This window comes from Asparagus officinalis, chromosome 3 (assembly GCF_001876935.1).
Source record: "Asparagus officinalis chromosome 3, Aspof.V1, whole genome shotgun sequence".
NCBI classification, from domain to species: domain Eukaryota; kingdom Viridiplantae; phylum Streptophyta; class Magnoliopsida; order Asparagales; family Asparagaceae; genus Asparagus; species Asparagus officinalis.
Genome location: NC_033796.1, coordinates 53336460 through 53354672, shown reverse-complemented (window position 1 = coordinate 53354672; position 18213 = coordinate 53336460). Strand labels below are relative to the sequence as shown.

Here is an 18213-nt window from a genome sequence, read left to right as displayed (position 1 = left end):
TCCGTCTCCGTCACCGCCCTAAGTCTTCGTCTCCAACGCCGATTACTCCGTCTCCGTCGTTTTTCCCTCCGTCTTCGTCTCCGTCTCCAACCTCAAGATCTGTTGAGATCCAGCCACCACCACCGCTCCAACTTCCGTCAACGCCTTCCGTCTGGTTAGCGTTTCTCCATCTTCAGTTGTGTTCTTAATTTCTTTTATCTTAATTTATTTTAGCTCAATTAGACTTGCTATTTCCCCTTTCTATTTCCTCTTTCTGTAATTTTTTATCTTAATTTCTTTTAGCTCAATTAGACTTGCTATTTATTTTAGCTCAATTAGACTTCCATCCGTCTGTTACGATTTCTGCATCTCCTCATTTGCTCTAGCTATTTCCCCATTTTAATTTTGTTCTCATGGCCACTAAGGAAGGGGATACCTCCTCAAAAGAGGATCGATGCTTAATTGGCTAGCGTGAATCGTGATTTCTGGTAATCAATTGAAGGATTGTAGTCTAATCTCCTGTTCGTCCCACAATTAACATTCTCTGTCTCTGATTAGATGTGTGTTCAATTTGATGATGTAGAATGGGGGTGTAATCTCTTTTACCTTAATTTCTCGTTTTAAGTTTTTGTTGTTCTAGGGAAGACATTAATCTTGTATAAATGATTTGCATACTGTTCTTACAGAAGCTACTCATCACTCATTATTGTCTTCATGGCCGACGCCGGGTTCAAGTAAAATTTGCTTTGAAGAAGATTTGGATGCTCTTGAGAAGTTAGACATAGGTATTTACCATTTATGTTTTTGTATGTTAAATGATTTGATTTTTTTATTAATTTTTTATTTGTTTACCTTTCAGATTTGGGTAAGCTTTCAATTGAACCGACAATCACAGATTTGTAAGAGCTTGAAGAACACAGGTAATAATTGTTTCTATTTGGGCAAGCATTCAAATGGTATTGATCCTTGCTTTCAAAATGTTGTAGATGGTATTGAAGTATATAACCTTTGTTCTCTTGCACGAATTTCAGACCATTTTAGTTTACATGTATCTGCAGAGCATGAATATATAACAGATGCAACTTATGCAATATAGTACACAACAAACTTTATTTGAGTACCCTTTGAACATATAGATACTTGAGAAAAGCTGAATGAACTTGAAAAGCTGAATATATGGTTTGATTTTACAGATATTTGATTTGAGAAAAGCTGAATGAACTTGAAAAATAGAATGTTAACCTGCACATGCAGCCAATGGAATTATGAGGCAAACACCTTTGACATGAGGTCACTTGGTCTTATACGTGTTACTGCATTTGTGGTAATAGCATAGGGGTCTATGTGTTAAAACCTTTTCTGGTCTTTTATTTCGGGGGGTTGCTCCTGATGCATGTATTGTTGACTCTTGAATACTATGATCTTAAACAGGTGTTGCTGCAAGGTACTACAAAGGCAAGTTGGTGGTTGGTGCCTCTTCTTACCGAAGCCAGAGCTCTAAATTCAGCATCATAAGAAGAAGCAGCAGCAGTATAATTAGTTGTGTTTTGTACTTTTGTGTGGGCTAGAGAGGTATCCAGCTAGTGGATGATAAACTCTTTGAAACTATAATAAGACTAGTGTTGGTGTTGATGTTCATTTTATGACTTTTGTTTTATGTGTAATTTAAGAATACTTGCATGTTTCCTTTTTGTCTTCAGTCTGACAGTCTAAGATGGTATTGAAGGCTTGAAGCTGTGCATACTTTGTTCATTTCATGGAACCGAACAAATCGAACCGAACCGAACCGCACCGAACCGACTTGCAATGGTTCGGTTCGGTTTTGAATAATGGGCGGTTCGGTTTGGTTATTCAAAATTTGATAAAAACCGAACCGAACCGACCGTTTGCACACCCCTAGCGGATGAGACATGAGTAAGTAGAATTGTCTTGTCCTTGATAACTTGTTGACGGACAAAATGAGCGTCGATCCCAATATGTTTGGTCCTCTTATAAAATACTGGATTATTAGCAATCTGGATGACACTCTTATTATCACAACAGTAGAGAGAGAGGAGTAAGAGTCGTAACAGAAATACCGAAATCACTGAGAAGGCGACGAAGATGAATAATCTGGACATTGCACGATACTCTGTCTCGGTACTGAAAAGAGCAATAACATCTTGTTTTTTACTCCGACAGGAAATAAGAAAATAACCAAGAAATATACAATAACATGTGGTAGACTTTCGGATAGTGGAATCATCAACCAAATCAACATCAGAATATGCACAAAGCTCTAACTTAGATGTAGCAGGAAACAAAAGAAAGTGAGTGTTAGTACCCCGGAGATACCGAAAAATCCGTAACAAGATAGCATAGTGTACAGAACGTGGACACTAACAAATTGACTGATAATGCCAATAGCATGAGAGATATCTGATCGAGAGATGCACAGATAGACCAACTGGCTAATAAGATGTCGATATCGGGTAGGATCAGATAGAGGCTTATCATCAGTAGAGCGAAATTTGATATTTTGTTAGAGTAGAGTATCGACAGTTGCATCATCAGTTAGCTCAGCTCGATCTAGAATATCCGAGAGATACTTCTGTTGAGACAGTAGTACACCCCGCGAGCCTTAAGAAAATTCTAGACCAAAAAAATACTGAAGAGATCCAAGATCCTTCATGTGGAATTGTTGTTGCAACTGAGAGTTTGCGTACTGTATACCAACCACATCATCAGCTGTAATGATCATATCATCTACATAGATGAGTAATAAAACTCTTCCACGCGATGTAATGCGAACAAACGAAGAAGCATCTTGATGATTTTTCATAAAACCCGTCTTGAGCACGACATCACGAAAATACTCAAACCAAGCGTAGGGTGTCTGCTTGAGACCATAAGACATACATATCCCGGAGGAATATTGGAGGCGATTGCATATATACTGTTTCAGATAAAGAGCCATGAAAAAAAGTATTTTTGACATCTATCTGATATAAGGACCAACGATGAGCAGCAACGACCGCAATGAGAATACAAACAATGGATATTTGAGCAACAAGAGCAAAGATCCCCTTATAATCAATACATTGTTGCTGAGTAAAACCTCAAGCCACTAAATGAGCTTTCCGACGTTCAATTGTGCCATCAAGACGAAACTTGACCTTATAAACTCATCTACTGCCAACAAAAGAGATCCCAGGAGGACAAGAAACAACATCTCAGGTATGAGTTTGCTGAAAGGCTTGTAATTCCTCAGTCATAGCCTATCGCCACTCTGAAATTTGAACTGCCTCTTGAAAGGACTTTGGATCAACGATAGTATGAACAAGAAAAAAGTTATGAAAGATAGGTGAATAGGAAGTAACTGAAGCATAACGGGCAGACATGACATGTGGGCGTTTGCCTCGATGAAGAGCAAGAGGAACCTCAGGCGGGGGAGATGCTGACGCAAGTGCGTGGACATCAACAGTATGTTCAGGAGTGAGAGTTGTGTCCACTGGATAAGGATCAAATGGTGTAAGAGAAGGCTCAGATGAGGAAGAGCCAACAGAAGGAGATGGAGAGATGTCAGGAAGATCTCGAAAGGAAAACTAAGGTGAAGAAGTGGGTGATGCAGCTGATGGGCAAGCATGATCAGAAGAATGGAGGAAATTAAATTCATCAGAAGCAGAATAATATGGAGAATCCTCTTCGAACTGAACGTGACGAGATATATGAACTTGACGAGTTGCAGGATCATAACAACGATAACCTCGATGTTCCGAACTAATTCCTAAATAGACACAAGAAACAGCTCTGGGAGACAATTTATCACGTTGATGAGATGACAGAAAAACAAAATAACGACAACAAAAAACGTGGACCGGGTCATAACGAGGAGGATGAGTATAAACACGCCTATAAGGAGTAGCACCGAAAAAAAAGCTAGATAGAGTGATATTAATGACATGAGTAGCAGTGAGAATGGCCTCAGCCCAAAAACGACGAGGAACAAAGTAAGAAATGTGCATAGATCGAACGGTATCGAGGATATGACGATGTTTGCGTTCAGCAATATCATTTTGCTCATGAATGTAGGAACATGACTGTTGAAAGATAGTCCTATGAGAGGACATGATAGAGTGCATGGTAGAGAATAGGTATTCTTTGGCATAGTCAGAACGAAAAACTTTAATACGAGATTGTCATTGAGTGAAGATCATAACAGTGAAAGCTTGATAAGCAGTAAGTACGTCAGAGCGATTCTTAAGTAGGTAAACCCATGTAAAACGAGAGAAATCGTCGATAAAACTAACATAATATAAGTAGCCAGATGAATAGGGCAGAGGAGCTGGCCCCCAAATATCAGAATGCACTAAATCAAATAAAGAAGTAGATTTAGATGCAAGGTTATCGATAGCGGATAGCGTCGCGTAGCGGTGAGGCATCGTTAAGGCTATTTCGGATATTGTGATAAAATAACGGTAAAAACGTAAAGTTAAATAACGGTCTAATTTAGATATGTATAAATACTAAAAAAGAAAAATTAAAGAAAAATCTAAGAAATATAAAAGTACATATTGGATAATTTAAAGAGACAATAGACATATAACCATAACGTAATACCGAAGATGACTGGAGGAGTCAAAAAATCGTCTTCGAGAAGAAGAGCTTAGCGGTGACAGGACTGTCCTAAGAGGAGCTCACGGTGAAGGAGGTGAGAGAAAGTATCAATGTAGGTGTCAGAGGCTATGAGAGGTGACAGGAGTATGCTAAAAATCACAGGAGATGGTGGAATGTAATGATCAATGGTTGAGTTTAATTTTTAAAAAAATAAGCCTCAAACCGCTTTTAAATAGCAATCAAAAAGCAAATTTCGAATGCAGTCACTTACTATTTACTATTATGACACACTATTGATCATTTTTACGAATAGACATATTCCGTAATATTTCATCGCTATTACGCGATAGTGTAGCGGGCGATAACGTAGCGGGAAGGGACCGCTAACGCTATTAACGTCGCTATTGCGGGGCTATTTACCGTTATTTATAACAGTGCTTAGATATACTCATTTTAAATGGTAAAACAGTGAATTTAGCTAATTTACAACTAGTACATGACTTAATATTAGAACTAGATGATACATGACCAGTATTTTATTAGACACACGACCAAGTCGTCTATACCACAAATTGGTAGGAAGCGAGGTAGAGGATTTTGACGAATAAACAGAAACAACAAGAGAACGTGGACGTATGGACTCTGAAAGGTGAAAATATTCCAGAAAATACAGCTTGTGCCTCCTACGACCCGCCCCAATCGTCTTGCCCGTCTATGGATCCTGCACAAGATAAGTATCAGAAAAAAATGAGACAAGCAGACTAGTCATACATAAAGAGCTAATAGAAATTAAATTCAAGCACAGTTGAGGAGCCACATAGACGGGACTAAGTGTTAGACGACCAGATGGATCATTTTGTGGGATAATAGAGCAATACTGAGTGACGAACAATGGTTGTCCAGCAGCTGTGTATATAGGGGAAAAAGAAGATGAAGTGAAGACAGAGGATAAAAGTGAGGCATTACAAGTCATATAAAAGGAACAGGCAGAGTTAAAAATCCAGAGATCATTCATACCAGACACCGAAGGATTAACTGAAGAACCAACAAAATGCATACCAGAGAGTTGTGCGGCGGATGTAGAGGTGATATGCTGAAAAGCATTAAGTTGACGGCGAAGACTTTCAATAGCTTGAATAGTAGTCTGAAGTAGTAAAAGGTATAGCATTGGCCAACAATCCTGATGTACGAGAGGGTTGAGACTGAGGGGGTCGCCGATCACGGCTAGTACTTGAGGAACGTAACTTAGGATGAAGCTTGAAGCATGTCTCAATGCGGAGTCCTTCCTTCTTGTAATATTTACAAAAAAACTTAGATCGAACCTGTGGAGAGGGAGCCTATAGAAAAGTATGATTCATAACAGGAGCAGTAACAGGTACAGACAGAACAGTCTCGGATGAAGAGGTAGGAGTGTCTATTAACAAATTGAGTCGTGTTGTCTGCTGTCGGGTCTCATAAGCAGTGAGAGATCCTATAACTGAGGCCAAAGTCGAAAATTGAGACTGATGAAGTAGTTGATCAGCCATAGTTGAATGTTTAGGAAGGGACTGAAAAAGTTAATGAACCTCACGCCGTCATACCAGGCTAGCCAGTCTTCATATGTGGAATTACGTTCAGGAAGCATGGAGCGTAATTCTGTCCAAAAAGCTTGTATTTGTCCAAAATGAGACTGCAGAGAGGAACTACATTTACGTTGTAGAGCAATGTGTTGCAGAAGTTATGTTTCTCGTGCACCAGAGCACTCGGTAAAACGCTCCTTGACATAGAAAGCACGAGCGATCTGAAGATCGACATCATCACTGTCAAATGTAATAGTACTGGATGAAGCAACAGTGTTGATGGACGATAGAACTAGTCCCGTACTGATGAGATGATCAAACAAACCAGCGCCACGCAAGACATTGGTGACAATGGTGGACTATATTGCCCAGTCACTTTGATCATTGAGGGGCAAATGTGATTTGGGAATCTTCTTTGAAGGAGCCATAATTACAATGTCGAGACGTTAAGACCTACAACGGAACAACGCGGATGTTGAGACGTTAAGACGTCGAGATGGATTGAAACGGCGATGCCGTGACTGACTGCGAAACGACAATACCGTTCGTTTGAGACCGAGAGACGATTTGAAACGACGATGCCGTTAATTTGAGACCGAGAGACGGTCTTAAAACGGCAATGCCGTTAAAATAGAACCCGAATCTTTATAATAGAGCCCGAATGTTAGAATAAAACCCGAAGGTTTAAAATATAACCCCGAAGATTAAAATAGAACCCGAAGGTTAAACGATAACGTGAAATACGTTAAGAGGCCGCAAAGCGACAAGACCAAAAATCTAGCAGAGGAACGCAAAAAAACGTTAAAACGACTGTAAAACAGCAAGGCCAAGATTTTGGCAAAAGAACACATAAGCGTTAAAAAATAAATTTTATTGAAAGGAAAATAGTAACCCTAGCTATGATACCATGATGATAAAGTAAGAGAGAGTTTTGGGTAAATTTTTCTTGAGTTGAATATTGAGTGTACACATATATTTGTACAAGTAGAGGAGGGTGAGGTGTGTTCTCACAACCAATGTGGGACTAAAACCCACTACAATACACTATTATCAACAAAGTTTAATCCCATTTCACAAATGAGGGAGGGCTGAGGGAGACTCTGTAGTGGAAGTGTGAGGATACAAGATAGAGAGACAGTTGAGTTCAGGAGGGGAGGACGATTTGGAGTTTTTAGGCTTGGACAGAGAGGATGTGGAGGAAGATGAACGGGTTTAAGTAGGGGTACAGTATTTTCTTGAAATGGACTTTTTTGCAAAGTATAATATATTTAGATTGTAAGTTGGGGTCCAAATGCTTGACGCATCATCACCCACCAGCAAGGAGTTAGTGCGTGATACACCAACCCTCCTTTTCCCAATTTTATAATATAGAGGTAAAGCTTTATAATCTTGGTGTTGGTTTGAATATTTTTCATTTAAGCACATCATGTTTGCAAATAACACATCTACTATGTGAAGGTTATTATTTTCTTAGCTTACCGTTTATATATGAATTTTTAAAAGGTATCTGATTTTAGAAAATGCATCTCATCAAAATATACCACTTCAATGACTTCCCAATTCCAGCATGTTTAATCCTACATGTCTGAGAGATCATAGCACAAACGAAGTAGAGTGGGAACCTGTAAATCGCGAAATGCAAATGGAACAGAGAGGAGTATACATATTCTCATTTCACAAATAATGCCAATCTTGCACTTTTCTTGATGAACAGATTGAGTTTCCAGACAAAAACCAAGAGGAACATAACCATGTAACCAAATCATTTCGCAGTAATTATTTTATTTAGGGATCATTTTCCTTTCTGTCTTACTTTCTTCCCATTTTTTTCCAAGTAAACTTTATATAACCACATCATCTAGATCTTCAGTAGCACCATCAGCCTTCAACTTATTTATAAGCAGTTATCATCCCTTGAGTTGGCCTTTAGGAGGAATGTTCTGGCAAGCGAATGGCAGACCCCAGGGTGATAAGTGCTAATAAATGAGTTGGGGGCTTGGGGGCTGATAGGCGCTACTGGAGATAAAGATGAGGGAGTTATATGCAGTTATCCTTCTTTCCACTAAGGCTGTTCCTAATCTTAAATCTTTAAAAGAGCATTACCCTGTTTGCAGCAATGATTTTATGAAAAGGCTGCATGAAATTGTTAGTTGTGCCACAAAACTTGGATCAAGTAGGACCACCGACATAACAAAAATTTCAGCAAACCAACTACACTATCTGCAAGTTTTACTAATTTCTGATAATTAAACAGCAGGCACCATTAACATTAAAGTGAGAAAGGTTACAAAGTACATACCTCTAAAACAGAGTTTATAGCAGTACGTCGCAGAACAGATTCTTTTAGCGCAAAGAGTACCTTTTGAGCCGGCTGCATACAACCTGCAAAAGAACAAAAAATTTATGGAGACTTGATCATTACAATTTTATTTTCAAAGATGGTATATCTAAGGTGTTTAACCTGATAGTTTGCAAGTCTCCATTAAATACCCTTTTGCTTTTGACTGAAGTTCTGTCTGGTCAACAAAAAGTGCCAAGTTAGCTATAGCATTAAACAGCCTTTGAGAACAACTTGAAAATAAGGTAGCTACCTATTTACCTTTCGAAATGAAAGCTTATGCAAAGACAATTCTTCTGCACTGGGTTCAACATTAGTTCTCTCCCATTCAGTAAGCCTGTTCAGTAGAGAATCAGCCCATCCATGCCTCACAACTTGGCCAAATATTTTTTCCTTTATACACAGGTTATTTTCTCCTGAGGCTTTTAAATTAACACTGTATATCCCACAAGGAAGCTCCTCCCAGTAGATATGACTGTGTGCCGATACTGCAAGTTCAGAGTCTGTTTCATGCACCATAAAGCATGCATAAATTATATTTAAAAAATACATGAATTAATTGTGAACAGACCCCCTATACTTTGCCCAATCGAGGATAGACCCCCTGTAGTTCTATTTGATTGCGAATATACACCGCTGAGGTTTTTTCACTCTTAAAGGAGTCAAAAAAGTTTGAGGTAGCGGATAGATCCCTTGCAATGTTACATTAAACGCTGGGCGCTTCTAGGCGTCGGACTTGGCGCCCAGCGCTTAGTCGCCTAGGCGGGCGCCTAAGCGGTTTCTGGGCGTTTTTTTCTTTCTTCATTTAAGTGGTGGTCGATGAGGTTTTGCTGAAGGTCGGAGGAGGTAGTGGAGATGTTCATATTTGGAGGTTAATGGAGTTTGGAGGACGTGTAGGCTACGACACATAAAATCACAATCAAGGCCTACAGGGTGCAATCTACGTAAGCAGACAATACTCCCCTAAACACTCGTAAAATCTAGGTGGGCAGCCTAAATACCGCCTAGGCGCTAGGCGCTAGTTAGGCGGCCTAGGTATCGCCTAGGTCTAGGCGTACGCCTAAGCGGACTAGGCGGAGGTTTTTTAAAACAGTGAATTCCCTTGTAGTTATATTGGTAAGGATAGACCCTCAATTGCTTTAAAAAAATTTTAATTCTTAAATGAGTCGAAAAAGTTCACTAAGCTTGGGCAAACTAGTACCGATAAAACTTAACGGGGATCTATCCGCGAATCGGTTATAGCCGATAGTACAGGGGTCTATTCAAAATGAACCCAAAAAACATTTATTATGTACATGATGTAGACCATTTACATATTTCTAACAAGCAAGGACCGATATAAACCAATGTTGAAAAATAATAACGCATAATGTAACACTCTACCTCCTATTAGGGGTAAAAGAAAAAACACAAAAAAACGTAACTTATAACATAGGTTATTTTGATTATTTGTTATTTACATATTCAATAAGTACACACTATTCATGATTACTTTAATAGTTATAAATGTCACAATTAGGAACAGAATATTTTCTTACTGTTTAATGTTAAAAAAATATAAAAGATGTTCATAATAATTTTAAGAATTTGGAGTAAAACATCATAATACAAAAATATGTAAATAGAACTTGTTTATTTTATCACAAGTTGTATACATTTACTAGGAAGTGTCATAATCGAATACTCAAATATATAATCATAAATTTATAGCTCATTCATAATTACATTCGTTTTATTATTCATAATTTCATAATCATATAATGATGTCACCAAAACAAGTGAAGGCTTAACAAATAGATCAAACATAATTACTTAACTACTTTAAGTTTTAAGAAATGATATATCCTCAAGTCTCTAGAACCACCGGCGGATCCATAAAATTTTTCTTATGTTGGGGGGCAACAAATATCTATTTATCTAAAAAATAAAAATATAATATTATAAAACAATAGTACCCAATGGAAATGCACTTAATACACTTTAATATGTTTGAAATTTTTAGTAAAATTGAATAAACTATTTGGAAAACAAAACTAATTTATTGCATTGCATTCTTGATATATTAAAATTTTTAGTTGTGCCCAAAATTTATAGATGAAAACATGGGAATGTGTGAACTATTAATTGAGTAGAACATTAACTCTTTACAAACACTATCCAAACAAAAAACACTAGACACTTGGTGAGAAGTTGAGGAGAGGATGGTCAGAGAAAAGAGATCAAGGTGTAGGATATTATGGGCAGCAACAATGGGTCCGTGCAGATCTCTGGACAACGGCGGGTGCGAGTAGGGTCTAGTTGAGCGTAGGACGAACTTATGGTTCAGTCAAAATTAGGATTGCTAGAATATTAAGAAATGAGAGAGAGAGAGGGGGGGGGTGCAAGAAAAGTGTAATGGGTTTTGGATTTTAGTATTATTTTTTTAACTTTTTGGTTTTGGAATTTTGGATTTCTAATGTTGTAGTCTTGGATTTCTAGTGTTCCGGTACATTTAACCTAGTTGTTGGAAATTTAAATGAGCTTTTACTTTCTTAATAAATTTAAATTTAAATTTATTATTATTTACTTTCCACTGGACTAATTTTTAGGTAAGTCGGGGTGGCAATTTTTTAAATTTCTTGGAACGCAAATTGTAAACAATACAATGGTGTACATGGTAATTTGAAAATTTCTACCCCCAGGCATGTAGATAGATTTGCCCTTGTCTAGAACTCATATTGAAATAACTTAAGTTAGCATGTTATCTTGAAATAATGTAAATCATATTGAAGTAACACATATTATATTGTAATAACATAGAGTTATAAGGTTACGTAACATTTAAAGCATGTCAGGTTGCATAACGCAACATAACGAGTTACATAACATTTAAAGCATATCAGGTTCTTTTCAACAATAATATAGACTTTTACAAATAGTCATATAACTGCTGTATATTAAATAAAGTGTAGTTGAATAATCATCATAACTAAATCAGTAAAATAATAATATAAATGATCAAAGAGATGCAGAATATAAATATGCAGATAGTTTGTCACAAAATCACAGAAGCACACATTTATATGTTTTGCTTAGTGACAGTGGCATTGGCATCAGTTTTAAATTTCCCATATAACTCTACAGCACGTTTAGCTTGCAAACTATTGCCCAATACTATCAAATTAAATGCCTTACAGCTTCGACAGTATAACTTTCAACACTAATATCTTACTCCACTATGCAGGAAGTAAGAGCATGTAACGCCAATCCTAAAAGGATATAAAAGATAAACGTATAATTTATCATTCGAAGGTCAATAGAAGGGAAATGCACTATTCCGTAACAAGATTAGATGCCAACTTGGATGAATGTGTTTAAGATCAAGAAGATCCTATAAGCTGACCAAGCAATTCCATGACCAATCCAATCCATTAACAAGAGCCCAAAGCTGCATATCTGTCAAATGTCACTTGAACAGAAGTCCAAACTAATCAGGTCATAAACCAATTCATTAATCAAACTCTTATATTAAGCCCAAACCAACATCTATAGCTGTGGCTCTTTGCTTCCTGCTGTGGGTCCTGTTTGCAATAGCATGCTCACTTATTCCACCTTTCTTTTTTGGAGACTCCTAGCCAATCCAGATCCCTCCCTTTATTTTCTTAGTTGTCTCCCCCATGACCCCTCTTTCTCCCTAGTTATATGTTCTCGCTTGGAGTTATGAAAAAAAATTCCTTTATCTTCTTTCTATCAAAATAACTTCCAGTAAGCCCTTCAAGGTCCAAAGAGGACGACCGCCAACTTGACCATCGGTAATAGGCACCAGGTTGTGATATACTAGTAAGTAGTAAGTAATAACATTCCAAGTTGTAATCTAGTAAACTTGCAGCATAGCAGAAATTACGTATCAGAATAATGTAAAATCAATTCTTCTAGTTTGCTTAATACTAGCAGGGATAAACAGAATTCAACCAGTATAACTCCAGCCACGACAACCTAAAATAGGAAAACAAGGACTAAGACAGGTCCAAAATAAATGATAATATTTCTAACCACATTGATATAAGCTAGGTTACCCAACACGTGTCCAACTCCAACACTTCTTGGACACACCTTGGACATGCATACATTTATTAAGACATATACTCAATTATCTAATACATGTTTTAATTTTTTTTTTAAAAACTTGTCATACACTTCTTGGATGTGTATACACTTCACATCCAAAACCTGCAACTTGCTTGACATGGGTCGGGTTCGTTTCAGCCTATACCCAATTTAGAAGTACAATTTTAAGGAATTGCTTGTATATCTAGTTAAAAAAAGTAGCAGATTCCCAATGAGTAGTCTACTTAACAATGAAACATAAAAATGTTATAGAAATTTTAGTTTTCATATCATTTATGAAAAAAACAAAATCCATATTGTGTTGATTTATTAATTTAAATATATATATAGGGAGAGAGAGAGAGAGAGAGAGAGAAGAATGAATATGCTTGGTACCAAGTATATGTATATGTATGTATGTATGTGTGTGTGTGTATATATATATATATGTATATATATAATATATATATAGTTAGAGGGAGAGAGAGAGAGAGAGAAGCATGGATGAGAATGAGCCACTCATTGAAATGATCCCCACTTGAAAATAATCACCCTTTAATTATTTAACTCATGTGCACCTATGTGAATGTGGTCCTCCCCTTAAATAAGTGGACGGGAATGAGCCACATCACTACCAAGTGTCAAGTTTGTGCTTGCTACCAAGCATACTCATATTCCTCATACATACATACATACATATCTATATATGTGTCTGTATATATATATAGTTGTGTCCCCTATCCAACCTTTTACAAATTTGATGTGTCCTGTATTCCCACTCACACCCGTATCATGTAACATAGGAGATAAGCTCATTGAATTAAACCTCACTCAGTTTACACCTAACAAACTATAGTTTACAATGTAAATCCTAGACCAAAGTTGATTCATGTCTCACTTTGAACAAATTTGAACTGAGTACAAAGAAAGAAAAGGAGATAACAAGCATCATCTCCCCCATGTCTCCACCAGTTCAAAATTGCTCATACTTATTTATAGCGTTCAATAAAAGATCTCTCTTCCTAGAGTATTGGGATATTTATAATTAGCAAATATATGAAATTGCTTCAGTAAACTATTTGCCCTTTTACCATACTGACCCTCCTGTATGCATAATCTATCTGACCAATAGAATCCATGATTAAAAACTAGGAAATAAAATATCTTCCTTTTATTATTAATTCAAAGAACTGCTGGTGCTGGATCAGAACTAAAGTAAGATTCCTCCAAATGAATGATAGTATACTTGATTACAGAATAACAAATCCAAAATAATATATTTGATTTCAACCAATTTGACATGAATACCGCCTTAGATATTCAATAAAGATGGAAGTACACAAGATAACCGATAATGAATCAGCAAATGGTTGCCAAAGAACCAAAGTTTCCGCTTCCAAATGGATTTCTACCTAATCATTGATATTATGAAGTAAATTTTTCTTTCATTTTTCTTTCTTTCTCTTTTTTTTCTTTTTCTTTTTCTTTTTTTTTTCTGAAATGATATCTGCATTTCAATAACTGCCACAAAGTTATTTATGAACGATGGAAAATTTTCTCTGAACATGTTAGAGTTGCAGCAAAAGTGAAAAACCAACGGAAAGAAGTTAAAATGTTCAAGTTCAATTCTATACCAGAATCATTCCTGACTGAAGAAAGCGCTGATACAGAAGAGAGAACAAATCTTGAGTCATCAAATGTTGGCCAATGAACAAGCAAGCTTCGTCTTCCGAATGCATCTCGACCAAACCATATGGTATTTGACTCTTCCTAAAGGTTAAAGATTTTAATGCAGAGACAGAAATATCTCAGATTATGCAGTAAGATTGTATCTAGAAAATGATAATAGAAGATAACTGAAGTACCTGCCAGTATATTAAAGCCCATGGGCCTCTTATGGTTGAAAGAATCTCTGGAACAGACTTCTTCCCTTTGGCATTGCAACAGAAAAATCTTTCAAGCGGATCGACTTCATGAAATCCACAGGAACAACAGTTTCCCAATTCATCCAAAAGAGCTTGACCATCATTAAAGCGGTCGGCGACATGAATCCCCCCAAATATTTCACCTTCAGATAATATTTTCACAATGATAAATGCCACATGAATTATCGAAGAGAATATTTCAAGCAACTTGTTAGAAACTGCTCAAACTATCAGTAACACAATGCGAAAAAAGACCAACTCTTATCTCCAATTCCAGCAAAGCTCCTCTGCACAGAATTATACAGCACAAACCTAACAATCGATGATTCCTTAAGATGAAAGAAGTTTAACAAGCCATATACACCAACTTCCAGTTCTTAACACATGGTGTAGTGCTAGAGTATGAACTTCTTGCATTCATTATTATTATGAGAACTTTGCTTAATTCCACATATACAGAAATGCTCAGTATTTGTATTTCCATCCAAAAAAGATAAAAACCTTGCCGCATTACATTGTTTACTTGTTGCAGCATTTTAACTTCCAGGGACCAAAAGACTCCTATGATGCTTGAGATGTTGGCTTACAAGACTGAGATTAAAAGGATAAATTTCACAAATCCCCTTTAAGTTTGGCTGATTTTGAGATAACCCCCCTAAACATTAAAATATAACTTAACCCCCCACAAATCTGGAGTGCTATAGAAAACCCCCAAACATTTTCAATTTTTTCAAATAATCCCTCAACAGTGTTAGATGAAATGAAAAAATGACTAAAACACAATTAACAATCTCATTATTAAATTAATTTAAACTAAAAATCATTACTTAAATTAATTATATCTCTAATCTAATCCTAATCATATTTGTGACAAAGTTACCTTTAAAATTATTAAAAAGGATCTGGAAGGGGTCTCTTCCATCATGGGCATTTTGATCATTTAGACGCACATGATTTTCAAGTGCAGGGTCAGATCTAATTGAGTTAGTTAGCGGGGTTATGTGACCAAACTTAAGGGGCTTAGGTAACATTTCTAAAACTTGGGGGGCTATCTCAAAAAGGACCAAAATTAAGTCCCAAAGAAATGATACTAGGGACAAAGTGATGGTATAATATAGAGGATGATTCAATATGCAAGAAGGAACTTCATAATTCAGAGGGGGGGGGGATCAAAATCATCAAAAGAGATAGGCAGAAAAAGGGCAAATGGAAGGAATTACGTACCATGTAAAATTATGTAGAATATTCCAGTTCACAGCTATAACAAAATTCTTATCACATTGGATAAAAGAAATTACCATTGTAAACAAGAAGATTTCTAGAAACATCCTCCAAAGGTTGGAATACACGGCGTATTCCCCTAAGTTGTAATGTGGCCCCAACGAGCTCAATTTCTGCATCAGATGGCATTTGTTGATTTCGAACATCTTGTGTAGCGCAAGGTTCTACTGAAGAAACAATGCACTCCATTGAATTGTCTTTAGCCTGCAACCATAAATCTTCTTCCTTATCTCCTCTTTCATCTGTATCATTTATGTTAACTGAGATACTTCTATCAAATCTGAATATTGGCTATCGAACACAAGAATAAATAGCAACAAGCATCAGAACAAATAAATAATTTGTTTAAATGAGAAGTGAGAATGTTACCGTCATTTCCATCAGATTTGTTGCATTTTAGATGAAGCAGAATCTTTCTCGAACCGATGCTATCAGGACCTCTTCTTAGCAGGGAAGCTTTGAGATCATCTAGTAATAGAACCGGTTCATCCACCTGCAAAATTTTAGTTTCTCAAAAAGGTCAAAGCGAAAGATTTATGTCAGCATTACTTAACTTTCCTAAATTTGATAAACTCACAAATCACAATATAAGCCCATTCAAGCCATAGCTACAGTCACATACAAAACAAAATTTTGGCTTTCTGAAGCTCTACATGGAGCAACAATTTACTTTAAGTTGTAAGCAAAAATCCATTCATAACAGGAACTAGGCCAAACCAAGCCAGTCCAAAATTCAGGTTTGACAAAATCTTTAAAAAAAGAGTGATCTTATGCATTATCTAGCCACTGCAACTGTAGTTTCAACCACAGTAAACAGGTAAAACTAGGACCCTATTCTACCTCTTCTCAGTCACAGTAGCAATATTCTCTTAATCGACAAAATTGTCAACCTATTTCCAGTAGTTTTCTCTCAGGAAAAAAACGACAATTACACTATATTAAAAAAAAATTGAAGATCTCACTAGGAGTTGCTGTATAGTGTATGTGCGTTTTTTTAATATAATGCTCACAATAAATCATTACAGCAATTACAGTTAAGAATTTGCAATGAAATTTATGTTGGATGTTATGTCAAATCAAACTTAATGTAGTCTCTCCAACTATGGTTTTCCCTGACTATGCTCTTGAAGCTACCCCTTTCATCCTCCTTTCTATTATTTCAACTTAAAAGGTCTGACCTTTTCGCTGAAAATTTTGGACCTTTCTGAATTTAAACAATTTCTTTCAAGTCAACACCTACGACATGTAAACCCTAAAACTCTTAAGAATCAAGAATATAGGCTCATATCCCAGTCCGAGACTGAAGCAGAGTATTAGATTGCTCATCATCTAATAATTTCTGACAAATTTGATTGTAGGTGCAACATCGAACTTGAAGTAGCTTCTCCAAGTATGATTTCTCTCAACTGTGCTCTCAAAGTTCTCTTTTTTATCCTACTCTGCGATGATTTCTACTTCAAATGTTTGAACATTTTGCTGAACAATTAGCACTTGTACGCATCTAAGCAATATCGATCAACTAAAACTCTACCAGAACAAAACCTAAAACTCATAAGAATCAAGAATTCCAATTCGAGAGAGAGTGAGAGGACCTGTTGAGCAGTCGGATGTGAAGCTCCGCCATTGGGTTCGCTATGGAGATCGGATCCTAGGATCCGAACTCCTGAAAGCACCAAAGCGATACCGCACATATCTCCTCGTTTTCTCGATCGCCAAAAACCCTAGAAACGGGAAAGCTCTTGCTCGCGCTCCCTAGGATTCGAGTTTTGTTTAGTAAATTGTATATAACACCTCGAACATGCTTTTCTATTGCAACTAACAACCCTCAGTTCATAGCACTTGAGGGCATGTTTGTTTGCACAAATATCTATATCTAATATTTTTAATGTTTGAAAGGAAAATGTTATGATTTAATTGCTAGGAAAAATAAGGCAGAAAGAAAGATGGCTAAGTTGGGCAGTGTCTTTATTATGGAAAATTAAGATAAAAGCAGACTATAAAGTTGACAATACATTAGAAGTTTTATTTGTTGGACATTTGAGTGTAATATGCAGTCATTTGGACAGCGTCACATGATTTAGTAAAGTATATGCGCTAGACAAAAAATAGCAAAGGAATCAGGGGGAAAAATAAACAAAATTTTGGTTCAAGCAATTTACTTTCAGATCACTTGCTTTTGTTAAAGGTACCTTCCACTGCATCAAAGCTCCAAGTCGTGGGGAGGTTTTATGGATAGTTTACACTCAATATCCTCTGTAGGTTGGAGCCCTTTTCATGGGCCAAAACTTTGACTCATACAGCTGTATCTTTTTAATCCGTTTTAAATTCGTAACCACATGGGAATTTTATACTCTATGAGCTTTGATAAAGGGATGGTCTTTGTTAAGTGTCTCTCTTCAATACATACCAAAACTGGTAGGATTGAATAATTTTAATGGCGCTTAATCTA

The 18213-nt window shown here is 36.6% G+C and overlaps 1 protein-coding gene across 3 annotated transcripts in view; it reads right to left on the bottom strand.

The window, feature by feature from the left end:
* The window catches only part of LOC109834141 (asparagine synthetase domain-containing protein 1-like), a 30103-nt gene extending 12583 nt beyond the window's left edge, over positions 1–17520 (bottom strand). Inside the window, exons 1-8 of one of the 3 annotated variants that reach the window (XM_020402061.1) lie at positions 17357–17520; positions 16134–16257; positions 15782–16006; positions 14424–14626; positions 14193–14328; positions 8734–8975; positions 8596–8650; positions 8434–8516 (exon numbers count right to left, since the gene is read on the bottom strand). In XM_020402061.1, coding sequence (XP_020257650.1) covers positions 8434–8516; positions 8596–8650; positions 8734–8975; positions 14193–14328; positions 14424–14626; positions 15782–16006; positions 16134–16257; positions 17357–17455 — 1167 coding nt within the window. In that variant the 5' untranslated portion in view covers positions 17456–17520. The remainder of the gene's footprint in view (positions 1–8433; positions 8517–8595; positions 8651–8733; positions 8976–14192; positions 14329–14423; positions 14627–15781; positions 16007–16133; positions 16258–17356) is intronic. The other 2 variants (XM_020402062.1, XM_020402063.1) reach the window with 2 other exon arrangements.